This window comes from Mus musculus, chromosome 14 (assembly GCF_000001635.26).
Source record: "Mus musculus strain C57BL/6J chromosome 14, GRCm38.p6 C57BL/6J".
Lineage (NCBI taxonomy): Eukaryota > Metazoa > Chordata > Mammalia > Rodentia > Muridae > Mus > Mus musculus.
This window is the reverse complement of record NC_000080.6, coordinates 4,497,219-4,520,509: the sequence shown is the minus strand read 5'-3', so window position 1 is coordinate 4,520,509 and position 23,291 is coordinate 4,497,219. Positions and strand designations below refer to the sequence as shown.

General features: G+C 43.8%; 1 protein-coding gene across 10 annotated transcripts; it reads right to left on the bottom strand.

Moving 5' to 3' along the window:
- On the bottom strand, positions 1-21,976 carry Gm3173 (predicted gene 3173). Of its 10 annotated transcripts, XM_011244774.3 has the most exons (9): positions 20,163-21,169; positions 19,737-19,850; positions 16,433-16,583; positions 9,965-10,062; positions 6,520-6,651; positions 5,625-5,787; positions 4,543-4,674; positions 3,684-3,866; positions 1,058-1,133 (listed from the first exon to the last, which is right to left on the bottom strand). In XM_011244774.3, exons 4-9 carry the CDS (start codon positions 10,056-10,058, stop codon positions 1,058-1,060), a joined length of 780 nt encoding a protein of 259 aa, XP_011243076.1. In that variant the 5' UTR covers positions 10,059-10,062; positions 16,433-16,583; positions 19,737-19,850; positions 20,163-21,169. The 10 variants fall into 10 exon arrangements, with proteins under 10 accessions (NP_001361085.1, NP_001361086.1, NP_001361087.1 ...); NM_001374156.1 differs by lacking the exons at positions 9,965-10,062; positions 20,163-21,169 and adding an exon at positions 21,223-21,647 and having other exon boundaries at positions 1-1,133; positions 6,520-6,654; NM_001374157.1 differs by lacking the exons at positions 9,965-10,062; positions 19,737-19,850; positions 20,163-21,169 and adding an exon at positions 21,656-21,817 and having other exon boundaries at positions 1-1,133; positions 6,520-6,654.
- Between the last annotated feature and the right edge of the window lie 1,315 nt (positions 21,977-23,291).

Here is a 23,291-nt window from a genome sequence, read left to right as displayed (position 1 = left end):
TGTTTTCTGACAGCTTTTTATTCCCTTAGACTATGCTTTGATTTAATGAGAGCTATTACAGAAAAACTGATGTATTTGCCATTAATGCGTTCAACACCATCATCCACAGTATTTTCACAGTAGCTAAATATTTGACAGCAACGATGCAGCATGGGTAAGTTTTCCATCATTAAGTTCCTATCCAGACAGTTGGACATACTCTCCATACTGAATGTATGAAGGACTTTGTAGTTCAGTCTGGCTCAGGAGAAACTATGGAGCCCAAGTCCCATGAAGAGTGCAGAGATCCATCTGGGTCTGATATCTGTGGGATTTCATGATCACACCTGAAATAACAAGGCTCTTAGAGTGAAGAGTTGGAGATCACTGTGTTAGTTATAAGAATAAATGCAATGTACTCAATTGTAACTGAAAGCTGACAGTCAATATGTACTGTGTATAATCTTATCAAAATATCAAATTACTTAAAAGAACAATAAATAACCAATAAATAACAAAACTTTGAATGAAAACAAGAAAAACCAAATACCTAAACTAATCAAAACTCAAACCAAAATCAAACCACAAAAATTGTGCAAAGCAAAATTCTTAGTCTGCTCATTTTGTAGCACAGCCTTACAGCCTGTGGCTGTCCTTGGCAACTTAGTAGAAAAGCAGTTCCTGCAGGTAAAAATCTTTGCAGGAGAAATTTAAGCAACACTCTCCTTTTGGAGTGTGGGTCTGAAGGATATGGCCTCCCAAGTCAAAGCAGAACACATGTTGTAGACTTGGATCCAAGGTTTTACAATTTTGTTGACTGATCTCCATGTAATTATTGATGATGACCCATCAGGAAAAGATAAATTTGCACTCAGATTCTTCCTGGATGCCCAGCAGCTCTTGATGTGTCTCAGCATTTCTCTGAGTCCCTTTAAATGTGCACTCTTCCTGGGCCAGAGGCTAGATGAAATTAAGGCCTGTTCATACCAAAGAAACAAAATAAAGGAGGAGCATACAGCCCATTACAGCCATGGTTATTAGGGATGAGAGGCAACAGTGGTGTATTTCCTGTGCACACTCAGTGCTCTTCCTCCAGCACTTCTCTTTGAGGGAGATCATGTCCTGGTCTGTGCCATGTTCTGCTTTCTGCTGGACTATTTCACAAGTAGGGAAGAAAGAAACAAAGGCCGGTTAAGCATTTGTCAATTGAGCTGTCTCTCCCAGAACAGCTCTATTCAGCTGGACAAACCAACATGTCCTATCAGCTAAGATCATAACGTGCATCCCAAGTGTCATAGAGAACCTGATCTTGGAATTGTTTCTCACCTTTTAAAAACTGCTAGAATTGGAACTGTCAGCTACACATTATACTGGAGTTCTAAAAAACACCACATTTCCCCAGTTGTGCGGGTATATTATATTGAGTAATAACATTGTAGCAATGTTTGAATGTGAGTTCAAGAGAGATGTGTGCAACCTAGAAACCATGTGGATTCCTTATGGGGTAGGAGTGTGCCCTGAACTGAAGTGAAGGCTATGATTATTTCTCCAGTCAGGAACCTCACAGGGTTCCTCTTGTCAATCCCTCTATCTGCAAATAACCAGAGACACCATACAACACAATACCCATGGGTAATTCATGGTTCCTAGAATCTGCAAGAGTGTGCTAAATAAAAATATTCCCAAGGCTGGGCAATGAACCTTAAAAGTGATGGTCATGAAGAAACAGAACAACACCCCTGTACATCTATGACTATTGCAGGGCATACTCTCAAACACACATAATATTTAGGTTTATGCAATACAAGCATATTGTATCGCAGTGACCTTTTTAGTTTCGCAGTTAATACAAATATAAAAATCTCCCAGGATACTTTGCAGGAATAAAAAACAAATCTTGAATGGGAAAGGTACTTAGTGGGCATAGTATATAGGCAGCGCAGTCAGTGATATGCTTTCCACTCATAAACCGGTCTGGGAATCAGGGTTCTTGTCCTATTATCCAATCTGGCTCAGCAAGTTCCCAAGGCTGTGTAGAATAGGTTTGTTTCCCAGCCTAGGCTCACATGTTGGTGATGGACCAGTCTCTTGTTGTTGCTCATTGTTTCAGACTTGTCCCAAAGTAAACAGTTTCTTCCAATAGAATCTCCCTTTTCCATCACCTGACTGACTTGGTGTCCAAAGGCATGAGCCCAGAGTAATAGGAACTGTCTATAACCAGGATCCAAAAGAAACATTTTCTCCCCAGAATGTGACTGTGTCAGGGCTATTTTGAGTAGGATAAGGCTGACTAGTTGAAGGACAAATGCTTGCATGGATTATCTCACACTGAGTTCATGGAAGGGCTGCACCACACAGGGCCTTTTCAAACTTCAGCAGATGGACATCAGGATAACTTCTCCCTTCAGGGCTGCTCTGAGGGCCACTACAACCCTGAGCACCTAGACTCTGTGGATAACTCCTCCTTGTTCTGGAAGCACTGGGTCAAAGAGGACTTCTTTTCCACTTTCTGAACATGGCTTCTAACAGACATAACCAGTTTTATACTACCAGAACTGTGTGAAGGTCCTCATTTCTCCCAACCTCCACTGAGGCTGATTGAGACACAGGTCGGAAAAACCATGCATACACAAAAAGAAACACACAGACACAAAGTCACAGACACACACACAAGCACACGCAGACTTATTCACATAAAATCATAACTGAGCAGAAAACAATGAGGTATCTGTTATGGATCAGGACCAAGATAATTCAGACTATGCAGAGGTAATGTTTCAAGGGAGACCCAAGGACTCTGCGATTATTTTAGAGGAAGAAAAAGCACGAGAGAAGCGGGGTCATAGTGGCACACTCCTTTAATCCCAGCACTTGGGAGGCAGAGGCAGGCAGATTTCTGAGTTTGAGGCCAGCCGGGTATACAGAGTGAGTTCCAGGACAGCCAGTTTGAACAGAGAAACCCTGTCTGGGGGGAGGGGGGGAGGGAAACATCTAACAATGGTCCAATTTGGGGGCATATATTAAGAAATTTTTTCATGAAGCCTTAGAAATCACACACCAAACCTGAGCCTGTGTGAAGCCTTTCTATCATCTCTGGTCATCCAGCCAACTCCAGACTCTAAGGCCCAGGAATGACCACTCCAACAGCACTCAAAGAAAATTGAACTGACAAGCTGCTACTCAGGCTCTCTCAGTGTGAACCAAGATATATGAAGCCTGAAGAGACCATTTTGAGATAGAGCAGAAAAGGGGGGAATAGAAAAGCCGCCAAAAGACAGTAATGAAATCCACTTATTTGTCAATTAAACTAGGCTGTCATCCCTGCAAACTATTTCCTACCTAGAATCTCACAAGTTCCCTGTAAAGCAAATGAGCTACAGGCCTTTACTTCTTCCCTCAAAGCTCTTGCTATTCTCAAGAAGGGCTCCAACACAGCACCCTTCAAACTTAAGGCATATAGTGTTGTGATGTCTAATCAACCTATCTCCCTTAGTGATTATAGCAGAGCAGGAACATTTGCATGCCAAATATGCAGTTTCTTGAACCAGGCTACCACCACAGAGAGCCCTGTAGATGATCACATAAACAAACACTTGGAGGAGACATAGGTGAGTGCCTAGAGAAGTTGGTGGACTATTACATTTGATTGTCTATGTTTATGTTTAGACATGAGGGCAATCTGCCTCTCATACACATCATCCTACCTGCTGTTCCTTGGCACTTGGGACACAGATGTTCTTGCTGGCCTCCTCAGAGAACCTCTTTTCTTCCCCACAGGACACTTGTGGCCAGCCTGCTCCACCAGCAGCCTTCTGTTCTCATTCAGTAATATCCTTACGTTTTCGTGGAGTTGAGTGCACTCACGGAGGAGGTGGTCCTCCTTAATGCTGATCCACAAAGAAAAATTGGTGATTCCCAGCCAGATTCCATTGGCTTGCCACTCCTACAAGTCCTATGATCCCTGCAAGGGCCCTGATTCCCAGACAGCCCCCAGAAGAGTCCACAGTTACATAGGAGCACCAAACAGAGGCAGGTCATATCAAGATACCAGCCATATTCCACAGGACTCAACAAACTTCTAAAAACCCTGACACCAAGAGTACACCATATACATGACAGAAGAGGAAATGTTCCTCATGGTTGATTATAGGTCTGTGGTACCATAAAACCTTCAGCAGGGAGAGGGCTTAGCCCCTCTGAGAGAGGTGAGACGACCAAACAGGTGTCCAATCTTTACATTTTTGTTGGGAATCCTAGATCTTTTAATCTGTGGTCAGAAACCCAGAGGTTCAGGGTTCCTGGATATTCCCAGCATGGTGGAAAAGTTTTCTATGTAGAGGATCTTGAATTTGGAAGAATAAAGATTGGAGGGTCTTGGACACTCTTCACACTTAGGACACCTGTGTCCAAGAGGTACAAATCCAAGACCCTTGCCTCAGGGCAGGGTTCCTAAATAAAAAACAGATAGCATAGAAGCAGAACCCTTGCTTTTGTTCAAAGTCCTAAAAGGACAGAAGCATTCCCTGCCTAGTTCTGGGGGTCTCATTTGTGTCACTGACTCACCTGTAGGAATAGTTATCTTCTATCAGTTCCTTAGAGTACTGCATGGAACCAATTATTGACTGGATCATTTTATTCATATCCAACATTGTCTTCTCATGTTGTGATTTAATGATGTTGAATTCAGTGTTCATCCTGTGGCATGGCCCAAGAAGCAAATAATATGCTGAATTAAGGAATCAATAATCATGTGCAAACAGGCTATATCATGTACTACCCAAGCCAAGTGCATGCCACATCCTGGCTCATTCAAACTGGGTCCCCTAGGTGCTAATTAAACTTACTATCCTGGGCAGAGGACAGCAGAGCCAGGAGACCAAATGGAGCTAGCTGACCTTCAAGGGCTTCCCGGGCAAGCATGTAGGAATAGAGTACTTCTATGACAATTTTACACTACACTGTGCCACAGGCAAGGGTCCAGTAGATATCTGTAATGACTTTCCTCTTATTTTTAAGGCAGGGAATCTCATTCCTTGGTTCCTGTTGTTATGTGAATTCCCAGAGGACACAACTAGTATTTACAGGAGAAAGGCTTTATCACATCTCCTCCAGGAGATTCCTGTGTGACAACAAGGAAACACCAGGAGCAAACTTCCCTGGTGATCACTTTGGACCTCTATGGACTCAACACTAACAGGACCTGCAAACTGTGCATCACACAAATCCTCAGACCCCATCAAAGGTCCCAGAGCCCCAGTCCTGAACAAAACACACGCAACTATGTTCACACACACAGACACAATTAGAATGCCAAATAAATCCAGACAGGTGCCATCTCTCAGAATATAATGAACAATATCAGAGTAAAGCCTTGAAGCCTGCAGGCATTGCATTCACACACTGAGAGACAGTAAGTGTGAGCAGGACATTCTAGCTGTTCACAGCAACAATCAGAATGCAAAAACCCCAAGGTCAAGTACAAAAGAAGATGATAATAAACACACAGCACCTTGTTTATCCAACAATTAAACACCTGTCAGGGCTACATAATTGAATGATGGGAGATGACGCACTCCATTCATGGAAGGAAATTGGGTTAACAGATGGCACAATACAGTCAACAGGGTACTGGGCATAATTCCTACCTGTAGTTCAAATCCTCATACATGTAAAGGTTTAGGATTCCACACATTTCCTCAATGTCATTGCTGATCTTCCTCATATCCAATTTCAGTTCTTCTAGTTCATTTATTTTTGATCTCTTCTTAGTCATTTTGGAATTTTGGGTTGAAGTATTTCTAGCAGACCCTGCAGATAGGTAAACACAAAAGAATTTGCATACTTGATGGCCCAGGGGCAGGGGAGACCATTCTGAGTCCCAAGAAGAAGATGGAGGGAGAGAAGAGATAAAGACAGTGAATTCCTAAAAGAGCAGAAAAGCTATCTTCCAGCTGGTTTGCTAAGCTATGTTCCTCTTCCTAACCACCATTGTCAGACATATGCCACACTCCCTGTTACAGGCCCGGTTGCCTTGAAATGTATAAGCTGCCTCAGACATAAAGATATGGGGAACATTGTCAGGTCATATCAGATGGGACGCAGGGAAATGCTGAAGTTCATAGTGCTTAGCACTATCAAGCACTAATTAATCGTGTGTCTTCAAATCCAAAGTGTCTGAGTCCTCACCACATGACATGACCAGGGGAGCATCCTTCTCTGTTCTTTTCATCAGAGACTCAAGTTACCTACAGTAATCTGGAAGATGAAGTGCTTCAACTCCCTTCCATGAAAGGACACACTGTTATTCTCATAGTGCCCACTCCTGACATTTTTTGCCACTCAAAATGAAATTAAATAGCTCCCAGAAAAGTAGCTGCAGGTTTGTCAATTCCTGGCTCTGTCAAACTAATCATCAGAAATTCTTGACTCTTTTTCTGACATTGGCAAAGTCCAAGGCTTCAGCTTGTAAGACCTACTCCTGGAAGGCCCAGCTCAAGCCTACCTCTACCAGGAAGTTCCCCAACTCTGCCCAGGACTCACTGTGCCTTCTCCAGAACCATTTCCTTCTTCCTTTTTCATGAGAAAGGATTCCCTCTTCCTTCTCTGTTGGTCTGGTCTCTCCTTCATCGCCATTCTCTTTCTGAAATAGCCTGAGCAGCCAGGAAAACATTCCTGCTGGTGAACCCAGAGCAAACAGAAGGGATGAACCACAGGCAGTTGCTGTCACCACAACACAGGTGACAACACAGAAGATTCTAGTTCTCTCCTAGATACAAGAGATTCTCCAAGGAAGGCATTACTGATGATGTCACTAGCAACTGCCATGACCTACCTGTTAACTAGTTCTGCCCAGCTTGGTCCTTTTCTGGGGTGCCTCTCCTGGAGCCTCTCATGGACCCGTGGGATCCCCTTTGGCAACCTCTCCTTCCAAAGCTGGAGAATTCTACTGCTTCATTAGATGTCATGTGCTTTTGAGGGGGAACGTTGGTTAGGACTCTGACATGCTTAAGAGATTTTGTTGGCACCCAAAACTCTAGGGACTGTGGATGTAGTAGATGTTTCACAACAGTAAATATACCAGCTGTGTCAATTCATGTGACATACACTCCAATTTCCCAGGGTTTTCCTGTCTCACAGAGGCAAATATCTTTCTCCTATAGGTTTAATTGTACAAAACATGGACAATATTTTCTAACGGTGTATTCCTTGACAGTGGGCATTTTTTCATATATATATATATATATATATATATATATATATATATATATATATATATATGTATATATACATGAGTTTCACAAAATCTCTGGTTTACAACCCTATCTTTTACAAAGAAAACTCCCTACTCTTTTGAACATACGGAATCATCTACAGGGCAAATATAAATGGTTAACTTGCTGTCCCTTCTTCAAAACATTATCCTGCACATGCTCCCATTCTCAAATACAACCAGACAATTTAAGTGGGCAACAGAGAGTAGTGGTCATCCTGGACTGTACATTACTGCATTGTAGCCTCATAGCAATTACTTCTCCAATATCTGTCTTCCAGAATTGCTAAGTTGAGAAATGAGGGTGTTGCAGGTTGTAACGTCATACTGTACTCACAGCAAATATAATACTCAGAAGGTAGGGCTGGGAGTGCAATGACCTGAATTGAGATGAAACCTCAATTTTAATGTGTCTATAAGGTCAGGATGCTGTCCCTTTGGCATTATCATCTCTGGCTTTTGTGTTCTTATGCTGGCTTTGCTGAACCTGTGCCCCCTAACCTCACAGATTTAAGAGTGAAAAATCATGTATATCTTCTTTCAGAAAACATCTGAATTTCACTACCTTCTTGAGCCACACAATATCAATATGCAGAGCTCAAAAATCAGGGGGAGATAGGTGATGGCTTCAAAGATGAGGGCTTTTTCTTACAATTAGGGCGCATATTTTTTTCCAATGTGATTTTTCCTTTTCTCTTTCACTAAGGGTGGCTTGTGTGTTTGCTGGCCTAAAGGGTCCTGGTTCCAACAACATGGGGCTTACTCTATAGAGGCTCAATTTTACCAAGGAAAGGATTGTTGTAGAATCATGTCATGACAGCAAGTAGTTCAACTACACTGTCTTAGGTCCAGCTGACCTGGTATAGGACTGACGACCTGAGCTATCTGAGGAAAGGAAGCAGCATGCAGTGTCACACAGCTCTCTCTGATGCAAACTGCTGCAATTGGAATAGGGATGTTTGTTTGTTTGTATGTTTGGTTGTTAATTATAAAAACAAAAAAAGTTAGCCACAGTTGGTACATGCCAGTAATCTCAGCACTCAAAAGGGTTTTAAACAATTGTTGTTGTTTGTATTCCTGTTGCTTTTATTGGTTTTTTTTTTTTGAACTCTCCCAGCTATTTGCACTGGACCCAGAATATTAAGCCCATGCTCTGTACAGTCCTATCATTTATGTTAATCAGTGATTTTATTCTTAGCAACCACTCCTGAGATGATCTCATTACTCACTTTCAAATAAAGAAAACAGTCATACAGACATTAGTTAACTTGTATGGTCTCACGTAATCAACTCATCATGACTGTAGAGTGGCATCCCAATCTTTGGAATACCCAAGCTTCTATTTTTGAGATGTCAGGCATCTGTGGAAGACTCGCTATCTGGTATGGTAGGGGACCTGTAATGGCTGCCACCTGAAGGCCAACACTGCCCCTCCAGTGCCTCTGAAGCCTGAGGCAGATGTCAGCCAACAACACAGGAACCCTTGGCCACAGCCAGTTCAGGACTGTACTTTGGATAAGCCATGAGACCTGGATTAACAGAGGTTTCCAGAGTTCTGGTAAAAGTGAGCACAAACACTTAGACTTGAGAAGAATAATGGATCTATGGGACAAACATCTTTCTTTTTTATTTATCTTTGCTATGTTCCTAGTTTATGTCAATACCAAAGGCACCCTACTTTACAACATCTATTCTCTCTGGGTGTTAAAGTTATTGCCTGTGTATACACACTAGAGTTACTAGAACAATACATTCTGTCCAATTTTTTTAAATAATTAAATATTTTTTATTGATATCTTTTTATTTATTCACTTTACACTCTGCTTTCTGCCCCTGACACCTATATTCTTTCCCCAATATTGCTGGCTGCTTCTTTTCTGTGGGAATATGTGGCAGCTATCTCAGGTCATCCCTTCTTCTACCAAAGCTGAGTGACCCTGTCCTGGAGAAAGGTGCTGAGGGTGCTGGGAATGAATGACTTCTGCTTGGCTTTCTTCTTGTTCCACTTGGCTGTCTTTGAGCAGTTCTTGCAGAACTGTCCTTGAACTTGGTACTTCATCCTGATGGTCCGTAAGAAGCACTGGTTTTATTAAATATTCTTGAGAGTATATTTCCATCAAACCGAATCCCATCAGTATACTAACAAGGACAAAGGAAATGAGATATGAGACATCTATTCCAGGAGTTTCCAATTGTTCTCAGACCAGCAGTAGAGAAGCCCACAAAGCTGGCAAAGGTAACTGAGGTCACACAGGGACCTGAGAGCATACTGCTGCTTTCCTAAAGATTGTTCTAGAGGATTATTATATCTAAACTCCCATAGATTCGTGTGCACTGGACACCAAAGGGCTCAACATACTTTGCTTTTGTCACTCAGCTTCTCCAAGTATTAGAAGTCCCCCAATTTAGAGGGATTTGAAGGTATAAATAAGTCCCAGTGGCTAGAGGTACCTCAAAACAATGTGTAAGAACAGAGAACTGCTTGAGAATCAGAAAGACAAGAGCAAAGTCATAGCCCAATAAGAAAATCTGAGTAACAAGCCATCAAGTGAAAACTGAAAGTAGCAGGCCATGCACCAGTAAGGTTGGTCCTTGGCTCTCAGGTAGATCTATCTGAAAATTTCTGAGGAACTCCATTTTGATTTCCAGAGTTGCCATAGCACTTTGCAGTCCCACCAGAAATGGAAGAATGTTCCTCTTTCTTCAAATTCTCACCAACATATGCTTTCACATGAGTTTTTTTGATCTTAGCATTCTTCACTGGAAAGTATAACGCTGGACACCACCTCAGGGTCATTTTGATATTCATTTACCTGAAAAAAAAAGGACGTTGCACACTTCTTCAGTGCTTCTCAGCCATTCAAGATGAGTTGTTGTGAATGTTGTGTTTAGTTCTCTACCTCATTTTTAGATTGTGTTCTTAGCTCTTATGAAGGTTATCTACTTGAGTTCTTTATAACATAACAACAGAACCTGAGGAAATCCAAAACATCATCAGATCCTACTACAAAAGGCTATACTCAGGAAAACTGAAAACCTGTATGAAATAAACAACTTCCTAGACAGATACCAGATACCAAAGTTAAATCAGAATCAGATTAACGATGTAAACACTCTCATTTCCCTAAAGAAATAGAAGCAGTCATCAATAGTCTCCCAGCCCCAAAAAGTCCAGGACCTGACGGGTTTAGTGCAAAGTTCTAGCAGACCTTCGAAGAAGACCTGATTCCAACTCTCCTCAAACTATTCCACAAAATAGAAACAGAAGGCACTCTACCCAATTCTTTCTATGAAGCCACAATTACTCTGATACCTAAACCACACAAAGATCCAAGAAAGAAAGAGAACTTCAGACCAATTTCTCTTATGACCATGGATGCAAAAATACTTAATAAAATCCTCACAAACCGAATCCAAGAACACATCAAGACAATCATCCATCATGACCAAGTAGGCTGGATCCCAGGGATGCAGGGATGGTTTAATATACGCAATCCATCAGCGTAATTCACAATATAAACCAAATCAAAGAAAAAAAAACACATGATTATCTCATTAGATGCTGAGAAAGCATTTGACAAAATCCAATACCCATTCATGATAAAAGTCTTGGAAAGATCAGGAATTCAAGGCCCATACCTAAACATGACAAAAGCAATCTACAGAAAACCACCATCAAACTAAATGGAGAGAAGCTGGAAGCAATCTCACTAAAATCAGGAACTAGACAAGGATGCCCACTTTCTCCCTACCTATTCAATATAGTACTTGAAGTCCTAGCCAGAGCAATTCGACAACAAAGGAAGATCGAGGGGATACAAATTGGAAAGGAAGAAGTCAAACGATCACTATTTGCAGATGATATGATAGTATGTATAAGTGACCCTAATAATTCCACCAGAGAACTCCTAATCCTGATAAACAGCTTCAGTGCAGTAGCTGGATATAAAATTAACTCAAACAAATGAATGCCCTTTCTCTACACACAGGATAAACGGGCTGAGAAAGAAATTAGGGAAACAACACCATTCACAAGAGTCACAAACAATATAAAATACCTTGGCGTGACTCTAACTAAGGAAGTGAAAGATCTGTATGATAAGAACTTCAAGTCTGTGAAGAAAGAAATTGAAGAAGAACACAGAAGATGGAAAGATCCCCCATGCTCATGGGTTGGCAGGATTAATATAGTCAAAATGGCTATCCTGATGAAAGCAATCTACAGATTCAAACTTCCAACTCAATTCTTCACTGAGTTAGAAAATGCAATTTGCAAATTCATCTGGAATAATAAAAAAAAACCTAAGATAGCAAAAACTATTCCCAACAATAAAAGAACCTCTGGGGGAATCACCATGCCTGAACTCAAGCTGTAGTACAGAGCACTTGTGCTAAAAACTGCATGGTACTAGTACAGCAACAGACAGGTAGATCAATGGAAAAGAATTGAAGACCCAGTAATGAATCCATACACCTATGGTCACTTGATCTTTGACAAGGGAGCTAAAACCATCCAGTGGGAAAAAGACAGCATTTTCACCAAATGGTGCTGCCACAACTGGCAGTTATGTAGAAGAATGCAAATTGATCCATTCTTATCTCCTTAAACAACACTCAAGTCTAAGTGGATCAAAGTACTCCACATAAAACCAGAGACACTGAAACTTATAGAGGAGAAAGTGGGGAAAAGCCTCAAAGATATGGGCACAAGGAAAAAGTTCCTGAATAGAACAGCAATGGCTTGTGCTGTAAGATTGAGAATCGACAAATGGGACCTCACAAAATTGCAAAGCAAAAGACACTGCCTCTGGTGCATTCTGGGGGTCCAGTTTCCTGAGGCTGCCTGTTTACATTCTTTCTGCCAGACATCAGGACTTCAGTCATTTTCCCTCTACCAATACCAGATCAGGTTTCCCTCTCCCCACACCAACTGCCCCCTACCATGTTAGGGAGGGAGGGAAGGACCTGGGAGGGAAAGTGATCCTGTTTGTTTAAAAATGACTTTCATTATGATGTGTTAGACTTAGGACTAGCTCTGGATGCTGTATGCTGGCTCTTATGGGACTCTGTTACAGAACACTCCTCTGAAGTGCTCTAGGCATCCCTGCAGCAGAGGCTCTGCCTGGGTTCATCCAGCTACCTCCTAAATCTTCTCTATCCAGAGAACACTATTCACTAGAAATAGGCAGAAACTGCAGAGACCCGGGTTCAAGGGTGGCAATCTCAGGTCTACAGGCAGTATTTCTCAATAAAAGTGTAGTTTCTTCCAACCATGGTTATGCACTCCTTTAAATCCCATCACTTAAAAGTTATAAACAGGAGGATCTCTGTGTGTTCAAAAACAGCAAGCTCATAACATATCAGAGAGTTTGGAATGGAGGAAGACACTCACTGAGTATCAAACATATTGTTTCCCGGACAGAAGGTCCTGAAGACTAGATCCATGCAAACTCTGATGTGTTCTCTTTCTGGCTGTGACCATCAGGTTGTCCATGAGCAGAAAGAAGCCCACAAAAGTCACTCCACAGGATCCTCCCAGGCTTTGTTCCTACTTCATCTGAGAGACAACCAAGCAAGACCAGATTTTTTTTTTATTGCTTGTTCTTCTTCTGCATGACCAGGTCCTTCTGCTCAGCAGTACTATAGCCTTTGCTCCAGACTATCCTGTTCCTGATAATTAGAGTATGTGTTCTTAGTGGAGGGGTATCAAAAAGCATGCACACACTGGAATAAAAATGCAAGTGTTTACAAAGGATACCAGTGGTTGATGATCAGCCAGGCAAGCAAAGCAGCCAGCTTCTGGGCGAAAGAGCAAACAGTATTTCAAGACAGAGGCTGAAAATGAAACCCAATGAGACCTTCTAGAAAATGAAGAAAATGCATGAAAAAGTGCATGAAAAAAAAAATACCACATGCCTATAATATACAAAAAAGAAAATATACACACACACAAAAACACACATATCAGCAGCCTATCCACCACACACAGAGTATGTAAATGAGAGCAAAATACCAAAAAAAAGCACCTCGTGCTGCAAGAACACATTCGTTTAGTTATAGCATACCAGCAATTTGAGCGGTATCTTACACTATGCTAAACAAAAGGTGGAAGATACAATTGCTATGGTGAGCATGCTTTGCTTGGCCAGACTATGCTGAAGTGGTTGCATAAAATTTCCTCTTGCAATCTTAAATCTCTTGACACCATGTCCCTAGCTTGTCAGAATCCCTACCCACATCCATAGTCATCCAGTCAACAGGAGAATGCAATCTACAGAAAAGGAGAATACTCCAGTCTCATTGACAAAAAACATGGCTAACACTCTGCTAGTCAGAGTTCAGTCAGTGTGAGTCTGTCCTGGGCAGATTAAAAAGATTGTCTTGAAATGTAGACAGCAAAGATGAGAAATGCCACATGTCACCCCAAAAAAGATGACATCAAGAACTGCTCATTTGGCATTTGCAAAGGGATTCCCCCCACCCTTGCAAGCTGCTTCTCACATGTGAATTACATGACTGATGCCAAGCAAATAAGCCACAAGCCCTGACTTCACTCACTTAAAGCTCTGTGCACTGAACCCTGTAGGCGTGTGGTGTATTATTGAACTGTACTCATCTTTGGGCTGAAGTATTAAGCAGAGGTGGATTTGCTTGCTGATAATCCACTTTCTCACAAGAAGCTCATTCCCCAGAAATATTTGTGCTTGGACATAGACCTGAACAATTGGCTGTCATGAGGTATGTACTTAGATTGCTGTGTGGATGAGTAAGATGATGGATGAAAGCACAGGTAGGTGGATGAGCTCGTCTAGAAGTTACAAGGGCAGATGGAGCTAACCATTAGCCTGACAAAGCTGCCTGTCTCTACCTGTTGTTCCTGACTCTGGAAGACACTGGCCTCTTCCTATTGGTCCTTATGGAGCCCCTTTAAGTCCCACAAGTACTGCAGCACCAGTGCCTCATCTTCCAGCACTTTCTTATTCCTGTGCCTCCTCAGCATGTCTACCTTCTTCTTCAGCTGATTCAGTTCCATCAGAAGGTGGCTCTGCAGGTTTCTGCAAACACCCAATGCATACAAAGCCCCTGCTATCCTTTTCCTATTAACTTATAAGAAACACCATCAACCCCACCAGACCCTGGTTCTCAGGAAGACCTAGATAAGAACTCAGGACATCTAGGTGAGCTGCACTCAGAAAGCAAAAATTAGAGAACAGCAAATTCCAGAAACACTCATGCTACTTCCAAAAGTCCCAACACTAAGAGGGATCCATGTTTCCTAAAAAGAAGACGTGGACTACAGTTGTCCCTACCTGTCCATCCTAATGGAGAAACATCACGAAGGAATGGGCAAAGGCACTATGAATTGGAAAGGAGAAACAAGGGGAACACTTGCTATACATGGGTCTGCTGGTAACTAGCTCTCTACAGATCCTGACTCAGCCCCGGGGGTCAAGAAGACCTCACATGATACAAATAGTTCTTCTGTCAAGACCAGGGTTTCTCAATTTACCAAATGCTGTGGATGCTTTAATGCAGTGACCTCCCAAACTTAAGATTATTTTCATTGCTACTTGGGTACTATAATTTTTGTACTGTTATAAGCCATAATAGAAGTGTCTGAGATAAAGGATTGTCTGATACACAACCTCTGTGAAAGGGTCCTTTGACCTTTTTTTTTACCCCAAAAAGTGTTTCAACCCACAGGTTTACAACAGAAAAATCTAAAGGCTCCTGTGTGAAGTGGCAGAAAGCAAGAACCAGAGCTCGAGAGTCTCCTGTGCAGGATCAAAAGCAGAGATGGCAATTCTACAGCTCATGTGCTCCCAAGCAAGACAGACAGTTACCTATAGCAGCCTTTCTCTTTGCCAGGAATTCAAATGTCTCTGAGGCCTCAGTGTACACATTCTGTAAGCTCTGCAGGTCCAACATTACCTGCTTAGTCTCCACTTTCAATTTTTCATAGTAAGGATTTGATCTGTGGTTGGGCCTGGCCCCAAGAGCAAAGAGTCCCAAGAACACAGGCTTCAAGGGTCACCTGAATCCAGGATGGATTCTGAACTATCCAAGCTCACAGTATGTTACCTTCTACCTCCTATGTACTAGGATCATCTAAGCTTATTAATCTTGCTATCTTGTCCAAAGGTCTCCAGAGGCTGGGTGTCCAGGTGGTTAGAGTTCTGGTTGTTTGAGCTCCCGCATAGGCCTGGAGGGACAGACGAGGTCTCTAAACTCTCAGTAGTTTATGGCACAGGTGTGGGTATACAGAAACTATGAGGACATTTCTCCTTTTTTTTTTCTTTCAGAACAAGGACTCTTGATCTTTGGCCTAGTCCTATGAATTTGGCCAAACTATATAATCCACATTTCAGGGAGAATTACCCAGAATGAGGAGGTCATGGTGAATTCACCACAGAACTCAAATATTTCATCAAGTTGGACACATAATGCAAGTGCATTGTTGCTTGAAGTATGGTTTCCAGTCCTAAGCATTGGCATTGTCAGCAGACTGTAAGGCAGGCAATTCCTCAGGTCCTACCACATACCCTTATGACCAGAATATAGAGAGAGTCACACACACACACACATGCATGCACACAGAATCAGGGTGTGTTTGCAGGGAGAATGAGAAAGTACAATTTAAATAGAATCCAGAGGAAATGCAGAGGACATTCTGTTTATAAGACCCAAAATCTGAGAAAAGTATTAATGAGCCTAAGACCTTCCATCATTTATCAGAATGGACCAAATGGGACCAAGCTTTCCTGGTGATATAGGAAGCTTCAGCAAGCAACACCTGCCAGACAATTACAAAGCTTTGCGAACAAACAAACAACGAACTCAAGCAAGCAAACAATCAATCAAAACCTCACAGCAACTAATATCTCACTCAAACGGTCACATGTCAGTGCCTCTATCAATACATGCTGAGACATCACATCCTCTTCAATCCCTCAGTTGTAGGCTTTCATTTTCATATAAAAAAAATAGAATACCCTTTGTCCGCAGCTCACTCCTGCTCTGACTTCAAGTTCAGCCTGTGAGAATGTTTAGTGAGAAAAGGTTGGGCACAGTGACACCCTGGAGTTACAGTCTCCAAGTACCATAAAATTTAATAAGAATAAATTGTAGGCCATACCATAGACTCAAGAAATTGACCATGATGTTTGACATAATGAAAAATACCTCTTGTGCAAAGCTTTCTCACTGATGAAGATCAGGTGATCTTGTAGCTCATTTTTCCCACTGGTCATCGGCTGAGTGGTTAGGCTTTCCACTTTCCTCACCCATCTTCTGAACAGGAGTGTTGGGGATGATGGTAGTACACCAGCAGCCCCTATGGGTAGATGAACACAAGTGAATATACATACTGTCAAGGCTCAGAGCATTGACAGAACACTGAGTCCTATACAGACATCTGACAAAACAGGAATGCATGTGACCCAGTCATTCCTCTTTCATTTCACTTTGCACATGCATCATGTGACCAAGGACAGGATCCTCAGGCTTATTCATAGCTGCGTATGATTTAATTAGGCAGTACTGTCCATAAGCTTTTGGTATAGAAACCATCAGAAAACTATCATAGCCCACAAGCACCAAGATGGTGTGGAGATGCCCATATCTCCTGTCAGGTCACTCTAGAAACAAGACTATGGATGGAAAAACAGTGCAAGAGCACAACGCATTCCCAGACTCAACAAGTCAGCTGCGTGAAAGCCCAGTGTGCCCAGAGTTGGCAAGAAAGCACCAGTCTCTACTCTGGCTCACTATTTTGACAGTCCAGTGGCTAGACTAGAGAACAAACTGATACCCACACCTGCTACCTATGTGGGCAACTTTTAGGGAACACTGTTCAGAGACGTTCTTCTGTGACATCTGAGAAATGAAAGGTCTTCCCTGGGAAGCCAATTTCTTTCCTTCTTAGGAGAGCTGGAAAGACAGTTCACCTAATGGAGTCCCTGGGGTAAAGGACAGTGATGCCCAGCCCTGAGGTGCTGACATCTCACTCACAGTCCTCTGCCTGCTGCTGCTTTCACTTTTGTCCTGTTCAAACCCATTTCCCCTGTAAGAGCAGAAGCCTGAAACACCCAGGACAACAGCTTCCCAGAGAGACTAACTACTGAGTCCCAATTCCTGAAGACCCAGAAACAGACTGTGGTCTCCTTCAGGAATTTTCCCATCTTCTGACCAATACTTATGGTGGCACATTTTCAAGGACCATTTATTTCTTGATGCTTTAGCCTGAGGGTCAAGGGTCATCTTTCTTCCTCTCACTTGTGTCCATTCTTTCTCCTAAGTAGCATCCTTCCTCTGGCCAACATATCTATGGATGATTAGGAAAGACGGTGCATAAAGTGGTCCAAGAGCAGTTGGTGTTGCCACAACACAGGTGACATCTCAAACCATGCCAGGCCTCTCCAGGATACAAAAGAATGTCTAGGGAAGGAACTGCTGATGTCATGGGGAGCTGACACTGCAACCATGCTAACTAGCTCTCCTCACAATTCATGCTGCACTTTCCAGGAGCCACTCCTAACACTGAAGGGAATCCTTTCAGTACCTCCTCCTTCCAAAGACCTCCATTAGATTGGTTGGAAACTCATTACTAATTCCCCCATGGGGAACTGATTGTTTATTTTCAAAAATTTCCCCAGGAATGTTTCATTTCTTTCTCAAAATTCCCCTATTCATCTAAATGTGAAATAAAATACTCCTGAAAACTCAGATTAGGATGAATATGGATGCAGAAGGAACACCTGCCTCAAGTACTGATGCTTGGAAGCACACCCAGGAAGAGCCTGCAGGGCCTTGAACTCACAGATATCTACTTGTCTCTGAGTACTCCCAAGTGCTGAAATTAAAGGCAGGCAGAACCAGGCCAGGCATTCCCATCACCTCCTTTCTCTCCCCTACTTCAACTTGTGTCCCAACATTTTCTTTGGTCCCTACCTCTAATAGAAAGCAGGGCAGAAGGTACTTGGATTCTAGCTAATGGCTCTTTTACTGTCATTCTCTTATAAGCCTGGACCACATGTGTGCTGTTAGTCAATGTGATCACATATAGCTTCAAACATTAAAATATACCCTTTGTTACAAGATCCAATCTTCTTGAAACTCAAACTGTGTTCACTGAAAAATATATCATAGATGGGAGAGAGGGGAAGAGAGAGAGAGAGAGAGAGAGAGAGAGAGAGAGAGAGAGAGAGAGAGAGAGAGAGAGAGAGAGAGAGAGAGAGAGAGAGAGAGAGAGAGAGCAAATTCTTGCATACATGTTGCCACATGCCATGATAACACAGTAATCCCATTTAGTCAAGTTTGTATGGTAAAATATTAAATTCCCTATATTTAAATTTTAAGAAAGTTTTTTGAAAAACCAACTCAGAACTGGAATCCCAGTGAAAACAGGTTTGCTTTCTTTGTTGTTCTTTCATTTTGTTTTAAGAGAGTATGGATTTATTTTGGCTCAGAGGATAAATATATCTTGGTGGGAAAGGCATGGAGCTGGGTCTCTAGTTGTGTTTGCCAGAGCATGTACCAGCTGCTTGTTCTGTGCCACCTACTAGGAAGCAATGGGGGGAGGGGACACACACAAAGCTTGAAAATGAGAGTCTCTGAGCACACAGAGTTGGGGCTTCAAAAAGCTGTGATTCTACTGCTTAGATCTGATATCTCTCTCTCTCTCTCTGTCTCTCTCTCTTACTCTCTCGCTCTCGCTCCCCCCCCCTCTCTCTCTGTGTCGGTGTGTCTGTGTGTGTCTGTGTGTGTGTGTTAGACAGACAGACAGACAGTGTGGCTTCTTAAAATTATATATAGACTAGCAATTAATGTTCTAAGTATAGCCTACCGCATGGCGGTCATATCGATTCATTCTGAAGGAAACCAGAACTCACTTCATTCAGATTCTTGAGATCCCTGAATCAAAGTTAAAGACTCTGATTTTGGGGAATTTGATGATGCCTTGTACTCTGCTGAAGCAAGAGCAGGGCATGCAGTTTCAGGCCTGCCTGGCCTACCGAGTAAATCCCACAGCAGCCTGTCCTACAGTGTGATGCTCTGTCCCAAACATAAACAACACAGATTCGGATGGACCCAGTGTTCCTTCAAAACATATTTAGATTAAATCGTCAACCCCATTGTACCCCATGCCAGAAAATTTAACATTTAAAGCTGTTTCCTCTACTACATTCTTGCTTTCTCTTGAATACACTCCTCTTTTAGTCGTTCAGGTAACACAACTTTCTTATGTAGTTATATAAAGCATTTGAAAAATCCTTAAATATTGTAGTCATTACACAAAGTTCTGAATAAAATCCCTCGTGAGAACTTTTTTGACACATACTTGGATAGATGTCAACCTTCAGCTATAAAGTAAGGTTCTTGGGGACAACGCTTGTCTGAGAGTTAACAGCTTGCCCAACAATCTCAGAACACGACAGGTGTTGGATAAGAATATTTGCTGAACTAATAAAATGCCTTAGCCACGTACATACGCCAAGTTTTGAAGAGTTCAACATTTAGCCACTGCTCCTGCTCCATCTCACATCTCTGTGAAGGTTTTAGCTTTAAACGTTCATGTTGCGAGACGAGTACTGAAGATTTTCTAGGAGAATAAGAAAGCACTCTGTTTCTTAGCACTTTGGAGAAGAAAGCCGGAGGTTCTCTAATTTTCTAACTGCGGTGAAGTCCTAGCATTCAGCACCCAAAAACCACCACACATAACTTGGAGCTTCCCGCTGTACGTGGTGGAAGCTGATAAGATTTTATATAGTAAAGTTCAAAACAGGTCGCTGGATTTCATTCCTAATGATCTAAAATGTCAAGACTGAATTGTATGTTTAACCAAGACACCTTACTCCCTAATAATGATCGCAATAGAACACGAGCAGATGGGCTACCTAATGTGCAAACTCACAAAAACAAACGCAGTGGCAGATGGATCAAAGTCGAAGGACTTCGTGAAAGGTCAGGAAGCAGGAGGCAGTAAATTGTACCCTGGCAAAATGGCTGGAAGTCTAAGGGTAAGAAAAGAAGCAAGCCTGGCCCCTGACCTACAAGCTCTCAACAGGCAGAGGGCGCACCTGAGCAGACTCAGGAAGTCCCTGGGACAACTTCACTGGAACAGCACCTCAGCAGGGATGAAGCCAGAAATTTTGGACCAGGCTTTTGAGACGGTTCACAACGTCAATCAAAAACGAGTAAGAAATACATAGATAGGGTATGCAGGGCCAAATTCATTGCCCACTCAAGATTACAAGCGTCTACGCAGGGCGGGGATTCCTGCGAGGAATCCCTGAATGGATGGATGGATAACAGAAGGTTCAGTTTGAGGTGCAAGAAATAAGTTAATGGATTTTAGGGAATAAATCCAAAGACCCCGACTCGCATCTTCTCACACGCAACACTGAGCCCCAAAAGTGACTCAATCTGCGCGTGGCGTGTGCTGTGAGGTCCAGGCGAAAGCGAAGTTATCTGGGGCTGGATCCCTGGCCAGGTCCTTGACCCTCGGAACAGTTCAGGGCAGCCTAGGCTACCCGAGTCTGAGGCGTGGCTCTGGACTTCTGGCAGCCACGGGCCTTCCCAGGCAGCGGTCCTCGGGAACCTGCGTGCCCAGGTGACTGCCAGCGCGCGGTCAAGAGGTGAACCCCCGTCTCCTCCTGGCCGCACCCGCTGACCGCGCAATCAAGCCCCCTCCACTTCCCTGGCCTCCATGCCACTCTAGGAAATAAAGTGCAAAGCTGAGAAAAGGATGAAGCGCGGAAATGGTCCTCTCCGGATCCAGAGGACGACCAGACAAAGGCGCTTAGGGCGGGGAGCAAGGAGGAGCCAGGGCGCGGGAGGAAGCGCTGTCCCGGCTGGGAAGCAACTGGGGACCTCATCCCGGACCCCTTCCGGAACGAAACCTGGCCGGGAGGGGGAGGCGGGGAGCAAGGACAAGCGGGAGGGGTGGGCGCGGGCACGGGCGCGGTACCCACCATTTCCTCCCAGGCTGGGCTCTGGGATCCAAGCACGGGGCGCACGTGCTGCGGCTCCATCCTGCCGGCCCGCGCCCGCTGACCTACAGAGCGCAGGGACACGGCGCTCTCTGGCTTCCGACGCGTTCGCACCCCCCCCCCGCCCCCCGCGTGGGTCCCTTCCTCCACCACCACCTCCGCAGCCGCATGAGTGCAGCTCCATGGCGCAGTGGCGAGCGCTCGGCTCCTCGAGCCTTTGCTGCCTCCCATGGCCCCAGAATCCGCCACCCCACCCCTCTCCTGTCTCTGCCTCCGACCCTCTCCCCTTTTCTCCCGCCGTCTGCCCCTTCCCCAGCGACCCCTCCCGGCCGGCGGCCCGGGATGCATGTGACCCCCCCCTGCCAGGCCATATATGGCGCGGAAAGGAAAGCAGCCACCGGGCGGTCACAGGCACCTGGCGGTGGTGCAGCTAAAAGAGGAAGCTTCACCGAGGACCCAGGCTCAACAGGAGCATGGGGGATGTCAGGGACAAGTAGCTCAGGAGGGGTGAGCACGACCTGGCCCCTTTCCTTCAGGCATTCCTTGCCTCGGGTGCCTGTAGCTCCAGGTGGTTGCCTCATGAGCTGAGCCTGGAGCCAATTGCCCAGGACAGTACCTGGCTTCAACAGAGCAAGGCTGTGCTTTGCGCCCCTGAGCTGCTCCCAAGCACCTATTCTGGCAGCTGGGATGTCTGGCTGGGCGGGCTGGGGAGCCCTGCTTTTGTTCATTTTCTATGGCTGAAAGATTTTGTGAAAAGAAAACCAGCTAAGGAGCAGGTCTGTGGCTCCCTGTGAGCTCTCAACTCAAATTAGGGACAGGGGCTGTTCAGAGACAGCTCAAATGTCAACTGTCTCTCCTGCTGCTCTCTGGGAAAAAGAAAATGAAAATTGCAACTAGCAAGTTTTTCAATCATCTTTTCTGAAATCATCTTTACTGGCAGTGGAGACAGTTTCCATCTAGTTGCAAACAGAGGAGTGACTGCATTTGCATGGATCATTTCCTCTCTCATGGACTTCAGACTCCTGCATCTCCTGGCCCTTAGTCTGGTAGACAGATGCATTCACACGTTTTGAATCCGAAAATTCAAAACACGTACTTGATCCAGCATGCTCCCACCTCATACTAACTTCCAAGGCTAATATTCCACTGGAGCTACACCTATAAAGGTCACTAAGGATTGTGGAGAGAGCTAAGCCACTGGATGGTTTCCAACCCTCACTTTCTGTGACTTGACAGACTAGATTTGCATTCCTGAATCTCTCCTTTAAAAGGGCCTTGGAATGTTGGGTCTTCTTTGTTTGTGACTATGCTTTGTTCAGTGGCCTCTTACCTGCTGCCTAAGTAGCCTGTCCTTCATTTACTTTGAATGAGGGTTAAGTGGGGTGAGTGAGCAGTCTACAAGTTCCTCCCTTGCTTTTAGTTAGCAGCCAGATGATAACTCACAGATCTCCATCATTCTGACCATGCTGCCTTTACCTCAGCACTGGGATCACAGATGAACACTGGGGCTCACTCAAACCCAGCCCTTCATTCCTCTAGGCCAACTGAGCTATCCCAGACCAGAAGCGAACTGCTGTTTTTCAAGCATGTTGTTACATTTTTTGACTTTTTTCACTTGGGTGTCTGTGTCTGTGTGTGGGTTTGTGCACAGCAGTGTGAATTCTCATGGAGGCCAGAAGCATCCAGTACCCCTAGAGCTGGAGTTAGGAGGCACCCAGTGTGGGTGCTCCAAATCAAACTCCCTGCTTTCAGACTCCCAAACCCATCTGGCAGAATGAGCAACCCAACTCCAAAAAGTTGGGTTTCCCCTCTCTCTCTCTCTCTCTCTCTCTCTCTCTCTATCTATCTATCTATCTATCTATCTCTGTCCCTGTCTCTGTCTCAAACACACACATACGTTATTTTTTTATAGAAAGAAAGACAGAAAGAAAGAAAGAAAGAAAGAAAGAAAGAAAGAAGGAAGGAAAGAAAGAAAAGACATTAAAACTGGAAAAGAAGAATGCAGTTTGCCCAGGGACCTGTGTATCTCCCAGAGCCAGGGTTATAATCTA

Excerpts from the sequence above, each read along its gene's own strand:
- Gm3173 (XM_011244774.3), bottom strand. The coding sequence starts at position 10,058 with ATGAATATCAAAATGACCCTGAGGTGGTGTCCAGCGTTATACTTTCCA. Across the intron at positions 6,652-9,964 it reads TCATGTGAAAGCATATGTTG|GAATGTTTTCCTGGCTGCTC; the intron begins GTGAGAATTTGA and ends GTTCACCAGCAG. Across the intron at positions 3,867-4,542 it reads GAAGATAACTATTCCTACAG|CATTAAGGAGGACCACCTCC; the intron begins GTGAGTCAGTGA and ends TTTGTGGATCAG.